Source organism: Falco cherrug, chromosome 16 (assembly GCF_023634085.1).
Source record: "Falco cherrug isolate bFalChe1 chromosome 16, bFalChe1.pri, whole genome shotgun sequence".
Taxonomy (NCBI): domain Eukaryota; kingdom Metazoa; phylum Chordata; class Aves; order Falconiformes; family Falconidae; genus Falco; species Falco cherrug.
In genome coordinates, this window is record NC_073712.1 from 4712151 (window position 1) to 4727474 (window position 15324).

At 45.4% G+C, this 15324-nt stretch overlaps 1 protein-coding gene across 2 annotated transcripts in view; it reads right to left on the bottom strand.

The window, feature by feature from the left end:
- Nucleotides 1–15324, bottom strand: part of BLTP3A (bridge-like lipid transfer protein family member 3A) — a 35430-nt gene that overhangs the window by 5285 nt on the left and 14821 nt on the right. The window contains exons 2-20 of one of the 2 annotated variants that reach the window (XM_055727962.1): nucleotides 14824–14904; nucleotides 13898–13936; nucleotides 13322–13413; nucleotides 12921–13110; nucleotides 12351–12491; nucleotides 11592–11762; nucleotides 10323–10500; nucleotides 9802–9888; nucleotides 9053–9217; nucleotides 8434–8576; nucleotides 7523–7664; nucleotides 6796–6989; nucleotides 4503–6043; nucleotides 4082–4278; nucleotides 3371–3522; nucleotides 3116–3263; nucleotides 1810–2081; nucleotides 837–945; nucleotides 126–241 (exon numbers count right to left, since the gene is read on the bottom strand). In XM_055727962.1, the coding sequence (XP_055583937.1) occupies nucleotides 126–241; nucleotides 837–945; nucleotides 1810–2081; nucleotides 3116–3263; nucleotides 3371–3522; nucleotides 4082–4278; nucleotides 4503–6043; nucleotides 6796–6989; nucleotides 7523–7664; nucleotides 8434–8576; nucleotides 9053–9217; nucleotides 9802–9888; nucleotides 10323–10500; nucleotides 11592–11762; nucleotides 12351–12491; nucleotides 12921–13110; nucleotides 13322–13389 (4014 nt within the window). In that variant the 5' untranslated portion in view covers nucleotides 13390–13413; nucleotides 13898–13936; nucleotides 14824–14904. The remainder of the gene's footprint in view (nucleotides 1–125; nucleotides 242–836; nucleotides 946–1809; nucleotides 2082–3115; nucleotides 3264–3370; nucleotides 3523–4081; nucleotides 4279–4502; nucleotides 6044–6795; nucleotides 6990–7522; nucleotides 7665–8433; nucleotides 8577–9052; nucleotides 9218–9801; nucleotides 9889–10322; nucleotides 10501–11591; nucleotides 11763–12350; nucleotides 12492–12920; nucleotides 13111–13321; nucleotides 13414–13897; nucleotides 13937–14823; nucleotides 14905–15324) is intronic. The other variant, XM_055727961.1, reaches the window with a different exon arrangement.

Genomic DNA, 15324 nt, shown 5'->3' on the forward strand with positions numbered 1-15324 from the left:
ACTCCCTATCTGCAACACCCCACACCTACCAGTAACTGCAAACACATAAAGACAAAAGATTTAATTTTCCAGCCTACTGCCAGCTCTCTAAGTTGTCCAGACAGCAACAGGCAGTGGTGACTCACCTGCAGTCCACGTGTTCCTGCTGCTGGGGCTGCCAAGACACACTCGGCTGGGGCCTTCTGCTCCTGAAGAACTGACACAGGTTTTTCCTGTTTCAGTGAGCCTTCCCCTTGTGGAGCTGGAAAGTAGCACAGAAAACATTCAGGTGTGGACGTTTATACAACAGGGTTCTCAGGACAAAAAGAATCTTTTTTTCTTTTTTATTACTTTTTTTTTTCTTTTTTTAAACAAGGCAGGGGGGAATCTCATTGCCATTTTAAAATGGAGAAACTAAAGCCAGGGAAGCAGCAGTAATCTGTCCTGACTGTGTGAGCTCAAGGAAACATCAGGCATGAATTCAGGCTGCCAGTTCATCGTTTTAGGTATTAACCTGCTCTGCCTGAGGTATCAAATTTGCCGTCCAAACAAAACAACAAAAGCAGCAAGAATGAGAGAGGCAGGAATGCATGCATCTAGAGATTAACCCAGCAGAGCAGCCAAAGAACCTGGGTGCTTGCACTGAAGACAGACGATTATTTGCCCATTGTGGCAGCAGTGACTGCAGAGAACAGAAGCAGCGACCACTCACACACCAGAGCCCATCCTTCCCAGCAGCAACCATCACATTTCAGTTTCAGTCTCCTGCAGCACCAGGCACAGCAGAGCACTCCACCTCCAGCACAGCCCGAGGGGTGCCAGGGGAGAATAAAACAAGTTTTCCAGATGTTGCTGACCTGTTACATAGAACACCCCATCATCTTTGCGCTTCACAATGACGTGATCTACTGCCAAGGTGATAGGAACAGGGCCGGGGGATGTTGGGTATACCCGGGGGCTGTCATCCTGGAAAAAAACAAAAGCGGAGAAGATTAACTGCTGTGACAGCTCTGGCAACTCTGCAAAGGATTCCCCTTGCCCCCAGCCTTCACAAGAGTAGCGTTACCGATTGGCAGCACTGCCAGAGCTCACCAAGGTCACCCACCATATGGAAAAGCCTGGCTTTATATACAAGGCTGCATGTGAGTCTTCATCTGTGTAGAAAGCCCTCCTGCAGATCAAACCCAAGTTCTGTCATATCCATAATAAAGGCTGAGGAGAGGCCTACGACCATCTCCCTGAAGGCTGCTTTCACAGTTGTTATCCTACAAATTCCTGATTCAAACCCCTAGACAATATTCCTTAGTGGAAAAAAAAGGGGCAATATCCCTGAGCCTGGAGTTTTTCATGCCGCTATGCAGCGATACTGGATCCTGCTTGTCAGAGAAGCCAAAGCGTTGCTTTCAAAAAGGTTTAATCAAGTCCTTCTGTCAGTGCCCCCCTCCTAAATACCAACCATCTCTTATGTAATATTTTTCATCTGTAATTCTCTAAAAGTTTACAGAAAAGGTCAAATATTTCCCATTTCACATAAGCGCTTGGAGGGAAAGGTATTTAATTCTTTCCCTTGAGTCTGCAAAACAGGTCACCAACAAAGCTGAAGAGAGAATCCGAATGTCAGGCTCCCATTTCTCCACAATTCGATCACTCAATTTCATTGTGTTGCTCATTCATCCCTAAGGCAGTTTTTAGAAGCAAAATAAAACAGTATCAGGAAAACAGGACCCCTTACAGGGGCCAATAACAATCCTACAGCATCCCTTCCCAAGCAGAATGAGCTCTGCCCAGGCTACCACACCAGGAGGAATCTCTGCTTCCCCATACACTCACCTTCAATGTGATTTTGGCATCCACAACTTCTAGCTCCATGGGGATCACCTCTGGAATTATTTCATCCTCAAGAAAGGGGCCAAGGTTGGTAAGGAAGGACATGAAGAGCTCTGCTGTGTAACTGTGGACCAGCATATGAAGGAAGCCATTCTGAACAGCCAGCGGTGAGTGCACAGCCGCACTAGGTCCTACTTCAACACGTAAGCACACCTCTGGCTGGGTCTTACTCGCTTCAGGGACCGAAGGCTTCTCTATACCTGGATCTCCTAGAGCTACAGCAGAAAGATCTCATTGCAGAAGATGGCATCAGTAAGAAGATACAAACTCAAAATGGCTATCTTGAAAAGCCTTTTACTTTCCAGATGCAGAATGGAGTTCACAATGACAGAAATGTGTTTAAAAGATGTGTAGATGTGGCACTTGGGGACATGGTTTAGAGGTGGACTTGGCAGTGCTGGGTTAACAGTTGGACTTGATGATCTTAAAGGTCTTCTCCAGCCTAAACGATTCTATGATCCTACGAATCCCAATTTCAAATGCCTAAGAGTCCACATCGCAGGAACTAACGCCAGGAACTGGACCATTTAAGCCCCCAGACGCATCCCTCCCTCTCACCATCTCAGCACCCTTTAAAACTACCCTTCGTTTTGCATATAGACGGGTTGACCAAACTCACTCGTCACTCCACTCTCTCCAGAGCTGCTCAGTCTTTCCAGTGCCCTCAGCACCACCCGAGCCTGTGTTCCACTTTGCCCCCCCGTGGCCATAGGCATTGCTGCGAAAGGGAAGGACCAACAGTCCGAGCGCTGCTCAAGCTTTCACTTGGAAGTTTTGGGTTGTTGTTGCTTTTGGTTTCATTTTTTAGAGTTGGATTGTTGGGAGGTTTTTTAGTTGGAGTTTTGGTAGGGTTTTTTTAATTCGAATTTAGCTCTGGGGAAGTACCCTAGCCCAGAAGCATTATTCTCAGGGTCAGAAAAACTTCAGGGTTTCCCTAGATAGCTTTATTCACTCTTTTAATTAATTTCCTAGCAGCAATTAAGAAAATCCCAGTCAATGATTACTAGGCACCACACAGCTTGGCTGTGTAGGCACTTTGGAAACATCTTTCAAATACCAAATCTGAACCACTGACAGATTCTTGAGCATTCACATTCCCTCACACGCAAGTCATTTTTAGTCCTAAGTACACTAAATAAACGTTAACACTGAAGCACCAGTTAAAATATTCTCCGAGGGTGGCCAGTATAAAAATGAGTTATAAAAGTGCAGCTATAAAAGCAGCAGACTCCAAGAGGCAGCGTCTTACCCAGATAGCCCCGCAGATACTGCCACATTCCAACGTTGTTCAGTTGCTCTGGAACCACGTTCATTACTTGTAAAGCAAGAGATAAATCATCACCTCGTGCCTCTATTCCACAGTTCACCTCATTCATCTTCAACACGAGGACGGACACCTGAAACAGCAAGCGACAAGCTCACGTTATTAAAATAAACACCACCGCGCGGTTCGCTTCCAGATTCCCTCAGAGACAATATTACAGTGAAAAGGAAGAGGACTGACCAGCTGAAGGCTGGGGTCTTCACTCTGTGAAGTCGAGCTGTTTATTTCAGGAGATGCTCCACCCTCGTCCTCTGCCATCAGACTTGTTCTACTGCCTGTGTGATTGTGGACCTGAGGAAGGTGCCCTGAGGGAAGAGGGTCCAGGCTGGGTTCTGAAATGGAAGTAAAACCAACAACAACAACTCAAGTCTGTTTCTTTTCCTGGTTCTAAGAAGTTAAGATCTCAGCATCTGCCTGAATCTCATGGCCTGTCAGCTCGTACCGTTCTCTAGGGAACTCTCTCCAGCTCCTCAGATGAATTGAAGCAACACAGAGCTGAAGTGAAAGACATCCACTGAAATGCTCAGTGTATCCCATTTCCAAACATCCTTTACTAAACCCTTCCTAAATGCTGTGTAGCATCCACCCACCTGCACACATTTACAGCCCTTGCTCTAGTACGGCCAAATGCCTTCAAACACCACTGTTATGTGCAGGGGTCACTCTCCCCCCCTCATTTATATCCCCCATCTCAAAAAAAAAAAAAAAAAAAAAAAAAAAAAGACATCTATAAAAGCAGAGCGTGCCATAGTGGGTGAACTACTCATGACCTTCAAAAAGAAGGAATGACACAAGTGAATTCTGTACAAACACAGTGTGACTCAGTTGCCCATAGCAGAAAAGCTACATCAAATAAGAGTGGGAGAGAGGAGAAAGCCAAGCGCTCGTTACCAGAGTCTGTGAGCATCACAAAGCCATCGCTGCCATCGCTGTCCACAGAGAGCCCATCCTCAGGGCCGCTCCCGTCCACAGACGTAGTGTCGAAGGAATGCTGGGATGCTGTCCTCTTCATGGAGAAGAAACGCATTCGGCTGCTGCTACCCCCGCTTGGAGTCACTGCTCCCTCTTCTACTTTGGGCACAGAATCCCTACCAAAAAACAAAACCAGTGATAAAGGCACACAGCTTAGCCTCCAGATTGTACAGATATCGGGCTGGACTCTGAACACTTGCAAGTCAGACCTTGGTGTACTTAGACCAGCCCCATGAGATGGAGATCTATCTCTAATCTGAATGATATGGAAAGAAAGGGAACAGTCGACCTACGCTTCCTCCCTGCAGCCCAGGGAAGCACAGGAGGATGGTCCACTCACTTGGCTGGGGGGAGAGAGAGCATCTTCTGCATGGTGGAGGTCATCTTCTCCCGGCTCAGGCTCAGAGCATCTTTTGTTATAGACATGGCTTCTTTGGTGAGGTCCATAGTCACATGCAGCGCTTCCTTTGTGGCATCCTTTGTGATGTGCAGTGCACTAGACAACTCCACCTCTATGTTCTTCAAAGGGATGAGTTCTGCCTGGCCATTGAGAGCGATGTTTCCTCTCCCCACGGGCTGCGTGTCTGAGGTTGGGCTAGAAGGGAGAGCAGGAGGGCTCTGAGGGTGGCTGCTGGCCTCTGCTGGTCTTTCTGCAACCAGGGCTTCCACAGCTTCATGTGCTTCTTCTATCAAACCTTTCTCCTCTACACTCTTATCAGGTGGAGCTGTACTCAGAGCTCCACCACTTGCAGACCTTGGGAATCTCTCCAGTGGTACGCTGGTACCTGTATTTTCAATCCCGCTGTCCTCTGGGACCTCTGAGGCACTGCACGCTCCCTTCTCTAAACCGGTCTCTGATTGCAGCTCCTTCTCTTCAGCTGCCAGCCCCTCCTTGCTGTCTGAAGGTGAGAGCTCAGAATCAATCAGGCTTGTTGTGTCCGAGTTGAGGGATCTGGGTTCCAAGACAGACCCTGGTGCAGGGTTCATGAGCAGGGCCACTTCGGCACTATGGAACGTAACTCCTACACACGCGGACATGGGATCTAAAGGAGACCCAGTCACTTCCTGGGTATCTTGGGCCAACTGCTCCTGTAGCGTTTGCAGAACTTCTTTCATTCTGAGCAGCACCAAGTATTGGTAGTGGTTGAGCCGAACTTTGACGTGAACAGATGAGGACATAAGCACATGGATATCAGCAGAAGCTTCCAGCTCTTTAGTATCTACTCCATCATCAGTTTCATGGTCAGATTCTCCCAAGACATCCATTGTCTCTGGGACCTTGTAAATGTTCTTCAGATCCTGGTCAGTCTTTGATCTTTGGCAAACCCCATGTTCTCTGGAAAGGCTCTCATTCTTGGAGTGATTGCTAAAGCTGGCAGAAGGCTTGATTTTCAACTCAGAGGTGGCCAACTCCTGTCGTTTAGATATCTGCGCTTGTCCCCATCTCTTGGGAAGGCAGGCCCAAATGGAAAGGGGAAAAGGGTCAATAAAGCTAAGGGCTCTGCCCTTTGAGCTTTCAGCCCCCTCAAAGTCCAGGGAAAGCTCAGTGAAATTCATAGACCACAGATCTTCAGAGGCAGAGGTTTTATGTAGTAGCTGGGGAAAGCCCAGCTGCTTCCGAGGCCTATCATCCACCTCATACGCATGGCGCAAGAAAAGGGTGTGGAGGAGGCTGAAGTTATCCTGAGACCTTGGGAACTTAGTGTAGCTGGAGTGGAAGAATTCTGAACTGGCAAATTTACGGAAGAGGCTCTGGAGGTCCTGACAGCTGCAGAAGGGAGCGTGGCGGGTGTTGGTGGCTGTCATCTCTGACGTGCAAATGCAGAGTGTCTGTGGGCGATCCTGATGGTCAGTGACTTTCTTCTCCACAGGGATGTTAAGCTACACAGAAGAGAAAAACATTACAAATAAAGCAGTTAGAAGGGAAATTAACAAGAGGCTTATCCTGGCCGTTCATACGGGAGGTCAGGTGTGGGATATATAAACAATTGAGATGCCTTGGTCTCTACTAAAATCCCAAGAGCTGGACTACACTCTCCATTTCTCCCTAACTGAAAAATTAAATGAAATTTACAAATCAGGGAAGAGGAATCAGATGCGAGGGAATTTAAACTGAATTTTATTTTAGGTTCTTTTACCATCCATGGCCTTATGTAGCAGCTCAACTTACAACTTTCGCTTCGATCTTTCTCTGCAAGGACTTACTACACATTCAGGCCTTTAAGCCCCCTCACAAAAGTGCTAACAAGGGTAGTCACTGACACACACCACAGGGCGTCAACACAGCAGACGTAGGCCCACTGGGAATGATATGAGACTCAAAGTTGTTTCCAAAGACCAGAAAACAACTTTTGACTACTTGAACCATCAATTTCTCCTCGAAACTATCTTCATAAATACAGACTTGCCTGCCTATTCTGGACTAGAACTCAAGCACCTGTTTTACTGCCCACAGATCCAATCAAAACTAACACAAGTGGTAGACAGAAGAAAGTTAAGGGCAGGCAGAGTTTGTATTTTTCTCATTCTCATTTTCTCATTCTGGACTCCAGCTATTTCCTGGTCTCATGTTCCTTCCACAAAAGGGAGGGAGAGAACACTGAAGACTGGGAAAGGAAAGAAATGAAAGGTACCTTCAGCCGAAAGCCATCCAGTCGAACATCAACATGCTCATCACGCTTGCCTGAGTCCTCCAGCTTGTAGATGGCTTTGAACTGCTCCAAACTGCGATAAAGATCCAGACAGAAGAGGTTTATCCAGAGCACGCTTGCTGTATCCAGGGTAAGCATCAGGCCATTCAGCTGTACATACAGGTTTGGGCATGGAACTAGAATGAAACAGAATCAAGACAGATGAATAATAACAGAAAAGGTACTTCAGATGGTCTGCAGCTCAGTGTATAACCTGCGCTGACAATACCAATGCAGAGGGCTTCAACACCCACTGGAGGACAGATCTCTGGATGAAAGGGAGAAACTGTGGCGTACCAGAGAAAGGAGGGGTTCCAGGCTTGCATCAAGCCAGCTGCAGAGCACCCAAAGCAGCCTAAAGTCCTACTCCACTGCTAGTCAGTAAGTGCTGGGCAGACAGTAACTCCTTCAATACGTTCCTGGATACGTTATTTTGCCAGCACAACTTTGCCTCCATATTTTGCACCAGGCAAACTCTATCCCACTTTCCCCACAGACAAAAAAACCAACAGACAACAAACCAAGAAACTACTGGAAAGGGAAACATCAGAAAACTAGACAAAAATGGACATCCAGGAAATATGTAACAGGGTTAACACACCTAAAGAATTAAGAGTTGACCGATTCTTTAAGAAACTTATGAAGGAAGGTGCTAACCTTGGTGTATTACCTGGAAAGTCCTGATTGTCTGGGAAGTAATACTCTGTGAATTCAATATGGATTGCAGAGACCTGATCAGGAAGTTTGAAGACTTTTCTACTACATGAAAGCAAGGTGGAGGGTTTCTTACTTTGCTGACCAGCTGTAGAAACCTGGAAACACAACAGTACACAGTCGTGCAGAATTCAGATTTGGCAAAACAAAGTGTCCCAGTAACCCTGCAGTCTCCTGTATTAAATCCATCTCATTTACACATCAAACATACTTTGCTTTCAAGTAAAAATAAAACTGTTTTCTACCTGCTGATATTGCCAACTCCTCTCCTTTGAGGGAATTCAGCTTTTTATGTCTCCTGTCACTGCTAGTAAGAGCCATGACAATCAGAACTAGGTGATGTGAATAAACAGAACTGAAATCTATTGTAGCTTTCTTCAACACCAACAGCATGTTGGTAAGTCCATGACAGTATCTGGTGCTGCTTATGCTCTTGCAATGGTTATAGGGCATATGGATATAGGGCCTGATCCAGTCTAGCGATGCTATCTGTCCTGGGTCAGAAAGCATGAGGTAGGACTTACTCCTCCTCTGTCAAAAACCCCTAAGCTCACTGTCTTCTCAAATGCATGAAATGTTTTACCCTGGGCCTGCCCAATGCTTGATGAAAGTTTAGATGTGAACAGACAGAGTGTGCAGAAACTCTGTGGTTAGGCACGCAGTTTCCTCTGAACATGAAAACGATCAGCAGTTCATACTTGGTTTAAAAGTTTTACATGCAAAACAATAATGGCATTTGGGCTCTCTGTGCAGAGTTTTGATTGTCTTGGATGACATAGGATTTGCATGATTTATTTGAATTGTATCAGATTAAGTTCATTTTTTAAAAATGACATTAACATCTCCAGACACTGCTCAAATCCCTACCTGGTGAACATCCAAGTCATCTACTCGAACTACCACACAGCTGGATCGAAGTCTGTTCCAGGGAGGGTGCCGGAGTCGTGGCAAACTTGTGGGAGGTACACGGCCTTTCTCTAAGGGACTTTTATGTGGACTCAATGTAGTATCTGTGGGGATGGAAAAGCAGAACCAGCAGGGTTTTACTAATCTACGTTGCAGCAAACTTCACCATCAATACCAACACATATGTTGCAGAGCAGAATTAACAGCCCAAATATTAGAAACAGATGGACACAGCTAGGCAGGAAAAAAAATTAGGTCTTTTGAAGGAAGAACACTGTGAAAGGCAAGTCTGCTCTGTAGCAAGAGGCTTTCAGCATTTCATTTACCCCACTTAGGGAGAAACTCAGTAAATAAGTTAGGAAAGTGACCACTGCCATCTGTCCATTCTTGCTGCAATGTTATTACAGTACGATAGCCACTTTCCTTTACCATTACAGTTAGGATTTTTAGTGCGCTATGGATTTCTGCAACAACAAATCAGCCTGCTAAACCAGGGAAAGGTAACTAGAGGTATTGCTAAATGGAGCAAAATTGTTACCATCTCCTGCCTTACGCAGCGAGTTTTCTCAAATACCATTACCTGGTTTCCTTTTGAAGGGGGAAAGTGGAGTCTTGGCAAATGCAGGGTCCATTTCTTCATAAAGCTTCTCAATCTTGCTTTGAAATTCACTGACCAACTTCTTTGCCCACTGTCCCCGTGTTTCCATTGCTTCACTGTACCTCACCCAATGCTTGCAGGGATCTCCTGCACGAAAGCAAAAATCCTGGTTTTAAAAATGAGTTCCTGGATACACACAACCTTCCTGTGCCCTTCATATGTATGCAAACCTGCACAGCATTCCTCTTTATTGATATCAGATCTGGAGCGTGCAATATGCAGCGTACTAAGTGCTTGTGAGACAAGTGCAGGCTTTCACACAACAGAGCTGGTCCTACCAGCAAGCGTTCCAAATTCAAGGGTTGGGAAGAATTCTTCCGTTAACCACAAGCAGATTTTCTCCTGGGTTACATCCTATAACGCTTCCAAATTGATTAGGCACACGTAAGAACCAGATCTAGAGCTTAAGCAACTGAAAAGAAATCCAGAGTTTCGACTTTATGTCCTTACAACAGACAGCAACTTATTCCTGTCTTTGTACTCTGCTCTGCCAGCACCTTGTCAGTCATCTGCCAACAGGTAAGTCAGATTAACCCTGCCCGTGAGCCTTTAAGTCCCAAACCCTTTGTGTAGCCTTTCTTCCAGTCCTGCCTGAAGCCGTACAGCATCACTGTTCTTCAAATTCTTTTTTTATCCCACTCCTCAAGCTGGGAGGCCACATGCTCCCCTACCTGCCCTGTGGAAAGGATAATAGTCAAAAGCCATCCTCTTGAAGGTCAGCTGCATGGCACCTCCCAGCATCCCATGTTTCAAAGCACCTGTGGAAAACAAAGAAAACCACAATCAGCTCTGCAATCCAGGTTCTGGATCCAGGAGAATTCAGAACACCACCGCTTTGATTGCCACCACTGATAGACTGTCACCATGGCCAGTATTAGGGTATGACCTTCTAGAAAACGGTATCAAAATCTTGTCCTAAGCAAGGAAAAGAGCAACTGAATGCAACAGGCCAACAGCCCACGGCAGGGAGGTGGGACTAGATCATCTTTAAGGTCTCTTCCAACCCAAACCATTCTATGAATCTATACATAACTGATCTCTCCATCAGCCTGAACAACTGCCCATTGTCTCATTGGGAAACGGTAATATGAAAGATTCTTGTTTTCAAGAGGAATATCCTCCAAGACAGAAAACTGATGACTGTATTAATGTTTTCCTCCTGCAGTGTCCTCCTGATGCTGCTCTCAGTTACCTGACTCTCGAGTGTGGCTGTCATCGCAGATATGCAGATCCAAGTGTGAAATGAGGAGGTGGTATGATGACTCTTTCATGTCATGCTTATCAAAGTATTGACCAATGCTACTTGCATTGGGGCTGACTCCAAACGGCTGAGACCAGGACTGCTGGGTACTTGGTGCAGGTGGTGTTATCTATTAGAGAGAGACAAGCTCGGTAAGAACTAATAGAAAGAAAAGAAGAAAAGAGAGAGGTTATAATGCAATTAAAAATAACTCATACAATCTTCCAGACTGCAAGGCATCAATTTATAGAAATTTAATTGGGAGTCCCGAAATCTGGATCCTTTCCTGTGTTCTCACGAGCAAAACTCTTTGTGATTCTGCCTCCTCCAAATCAAGCTACCATTCGCATACCTTGAAACACTCTTTTAAGACTCCCAGACAAAACGAACTAAGTATTCCTGATCACGCCTTCTATGTAAGCTCACTGCACTACGTGCATAGCCCTCCTCCTTCCCCAGAGCTTCCACCACCAGCCACAATACTCCTCTTCCCTCGCCTTTGTCTCAGAAAACATCTTTTGTCCTCTGCCTCATGTATTTATTCTGCAACATCTGTCAAACAATTACTCAAAGCATTTTGAAAACAAATTGGTAAGGGAAGTTCAAGGTTACTGCCAGGAGTAGCTGTTCTAAGGTTCTCATACACAGCTAAGCTACGTGTGATCCAAAGAACAGTTGTAAAAATCAAGAGCTCCCATCAGAATATTAGGAAGAAAAAAAGAAACCCGAACAACAGCGAAATTGGATGCCAGTGTTCTCCCTTGAGCATCACAGCTCACAGTGGCTTTGTGTCATAATTTATTATACCACTCCCCTTCCCCAGGTCTATGCAGATTCTTACTCAGAGGCAGAAAAGATTATATTTATTGGTTATAACCAAACCAAATCCTCATGGGACCCTCTGCAACTTTCCATGCACCAGCCAACTCCTTAAAGCCACGCAACTTAACAGCACTTCTTCCCTGCCATCAGACAGAATCTAGCCTGTGACTGTACGTGAACATTCTTTAATGCTCATTGGCAACGAATCCAACTCCTTTGGTCACTTCATTACCCAACAGCCCACAACCCACGCAGTGCTGACCTGACACCAGGTAAGCCTACCAGCTCCCATCAGGGAGATGCTCTGTGAGCAAGGGCCAGATGCCACACAAACAGAAACTGTCTCGTTCACATCGTTTTTTTCCTGGAGGACTGACATCCAAATCACAACTCACTCACCTGTACAGACTCTGGCGCTAAGCTTTTCCTCTGCTGGGCAGACTTCTCCATGGCTTCACTCAGGGACTCTGCATATTTCATCATTGCTTTCAGCTGAGAGTCTGTCAGCACCCAGAGCAGGTCATCAAGGAGAAACATCAGCTTAGATGCCACCACATTGCAATCTTTGGTCTGAAACAGCATGGAAGAGTCAGGGACTTGAAGGTTTGCAACCATATACATACATTCTTCATAACACACAGAAGCTGTAGCAGAAACAAGAGATGCTGCTTTGAAACTCATCTGAGAGAGAAGTTCTTCTCTGATGGATGTCCATAGTACCTCCTCTGAGAAAGCAGTCAAAGCTATCTCCTCTTTAGGAGGCAAATGCTCACTGTTTGTTTGTTGTTTTTTTTTTAAAAAAAAAAAAAGGAAAGAAAGAAAAAAAAAGATTTTTTTTTATCATCACATTTCCATTGACAGGTAAAAATAAGACTAGCAGGCTTTAATCTCCCAGTAAAGAGATGACAGCTCTCCTTGGGATGTTCGAACGGATTTAAAAACTTACTCCGTACATGTTATCCTCCCCTGGGAAATAAACTGCTTTGACATTTGGTAGGAACACAGCTGTCTCCAACAGAAAACACTGAGTGATACAGCAGCTTGGGCTCAACATTTGTGAGGAAAAAGAATGGTTGCTGTGGAACGTGGGAGGAATATGCATCATCACTGCACCAGGCACGGAGACCATATCCTGCAAAATATGGAGGGAACTCTCACCCTTCTCTTGAGAGAAATCTGGATCCTCCCCTGGTTGGTAATGAGTCTCAGAGGAGTAGTAACAGGATCCTGATCGCCATTGTCAGTGGCATCTGCTTCTATCCGAAGTGTCTGCCACGTGAGCTCTTTGAACGTCAAAACCTACCCAGAAGGAGAAAAATTGAAAAATGCTGAGATTTGCAACAACTTCAAGGAAATAATAAATGTTTAGAAGGTGTGGAATGAAACAAGGCCACAGAAGATCATTCAACGCACTTTTCTTCCGCGATCCCGGTACAAAACCAAAATCATGTCCCAGGTAACATCTAACTCCCCCCCACTCCACCCCCCCCCACAAACCACAAGGGCATTCAGAGCTTCTCCAGATTCGTTCGCTCGGATCAAAGGATCCCAGAGAAAGCCCTGAACACAAGTCAGCTCTCAGTCACCCTGTTCCAGCAAACAGAAGGCAAGCTCACCAAAGCTCCCTACCCTCCCTGTATGAGAAATCAGCCCAATTACCCCACAGGATGGGGTTAGCACGAGTGCCACTGTGCACATTATGACAGGCAACGTAAGACACCTCCTTACCTCTCCCCTCTGTGGATCAGTAATGCGGGTGAGCCTCAAGTCGCTCTGTTGCCAGTTTGGGTTGACACTGTAGCCTTGGAGCTGCCATAGCTCAAAAGAAGCATGAAAGGCCTTGGAGTGAATCTTGATGGTGATGGAATTGACGACAATAAACATCCCTTCCACGACTTTTTCAGCAAAGCCATATTCACTGCAAAGAGAAGATCCCTCCAAGTCATCACCTGCTACAACAGAAGTCCCAGCAGAGGCAAGGCTACATACAGAGAGACTCCACAGTTTATAAGAGGTATTAGAGCCATTTAAAGCTGACTGCAGAAACGCCGATAGTTAACCACTGAGAAAAACGGCCACCCACACCCCGGTAGCATGTCAGAAAGCAAGCACAGAGCTCAGGGTCTGACCTTTGACCTGCAGCAAGAGCAATGGGAGACTGTCCGTTGGGTGGCCGAGGCTCTTCACATGTTCGCATCTCTACCTCCACTTTATCCAAGTACTGTAAAGGCAGAACACAGGACCAATACATAGAAGACCAAAACTCCAGTTCAGCCTACCAGCCTTAGGTCTGAGACTCTAGGGCAGGGATAACCACATTCTGGACTCTCTTGACTCCAGAAGTCTCACATGTTAAAATTTTCACATCAGCAGTGCCAGGATTGTTGGGTAATCTGGATCCCCAGAAGGGAGGTGGGGAAACAAACAACAAAAACCAGGCACAAGGTTGCCCTGGGCTTCACTGAGAGCTCATGGAGCTGAGGCTCCATCCTGCAGCGAAATACGGGTCTCGTGGGAGGTCACTCATCACCAAAGAGGATTATTCTCAGAACTCCCCTTCCCCTATCTGCTAAGGGCCTAGAGGATTTAGGTCAAATGACAATTTGAGCAAGCATTTCACAGTTTCCCTTTGCAGAATTCTTCTCAAGTAGGAGAGATTAAGAAGAGTGAGGAAGAAAAGGAACGAATAAGAGAGGAAACGTTACCAGGCAGATTGGGTGTGTTTTCAGCTTCGTCCACTGGATCTGAAACAATAAAGTTGAGGTTATAAGAGTTATCTTCACATGGAAAAGTTTGAGAAATTGCAGGAAACCATCTGAGCCCAAAGTCTGAGCCCCATTCCTCTGAGAAATGACCGCAGTGACAATCCATCATGTCTCACTGTATCCAGGTCAAACGGGCTCACACAGACAAGTGAAAAGACATTCCAGCCACCAGACCTACAAATCTAGCTCAGCTTTTGGATCTCACATATCACTCTGAGTAACAGATATTCGGCAGCTCAAATTCCGATTTTTCATATTCCTCTACGGAGAATGTTCTTGGCCTTAGGGAGTCTACAATCAATTGCTGCTGTTACTGGAAGTCAGGTAACTCTTTTGAAGACTATGCACAAACCAAAAAGATCCGTTTTATTTCCTTACAGCAACACTTATTCAGCAGTTCTCGTAGGAGGGAGAACAAGTGTTTGTTACTAAATTAAGCAGATCTGACTCTAAAAACAGAGCGGATCAGATGAGTAAGACAGGCTCATTTTTATTGTCACTTGGCAGAGTAGAACCGTATTTCTTTTACAGCAAGTCCCTTCGAGATACTAAAAACTTTTGTATTCATGTAACACAACTATGGTTAGTACCAAGTGAGATTAAGCAATCTGGCATTTCATATCTACTGAAAAAAAATAAATTTTTTGCTCTAAAAACCACAAGGAGGAAGCATTTCTAAAAGAGTTTAGTGTGCAAAAGTGCAAGTGCATGCACAATTTCAGTGACTATGCATGTAAATGGGTAACTGTGGGCATAAAGCCTGGCTGACTGCAGAGAGTGCAGCTTTTCACATGCACTCTTCACGCATCTCTTACAAATTGCATTTTCAACAATTAAGGCTTAAGTTCAATTTATTTTTACAACACCTCAACAGCATAATTAGGCTTTCAGAGAACTGCACTCCATTTCTCTCTGCTTCCCATGCCTGTTGGAGGTCTGTGTTGCTTCTTTAGCATTATAAAAAAAAAGTCGGTGTGGGTAAGGGAAGACATAGAAACATCCTCCATTAACAAAATAGCAGGGAAATGGGAGGGAATGACGACACAGAGAGCTCTGTAAAACCCCGAGTGATATGGAGGTGATGAACAGGGAACGACTGCTCACTATTTCTTCCAATAACAGTACAAAGAGGTTATCAACTAAAACTAGTATACGCAGGCTTCATACAAGCAAAAGCAGATGCTGTGAAACCCTTTGCCATAGCACACTCTGGATGTTAAGCAGGTCCAGAAAGCATCTGATCCAATTCCTGGAAATTCAACAGTGGCTATTAAATACAAAGACCTCACTGCTGGCTTAACAAGCCACCTGAAGGTGAGGAAGGACCACAGCACACCTTCCCTGTGCTTCTCTTAGCATCCTCCACC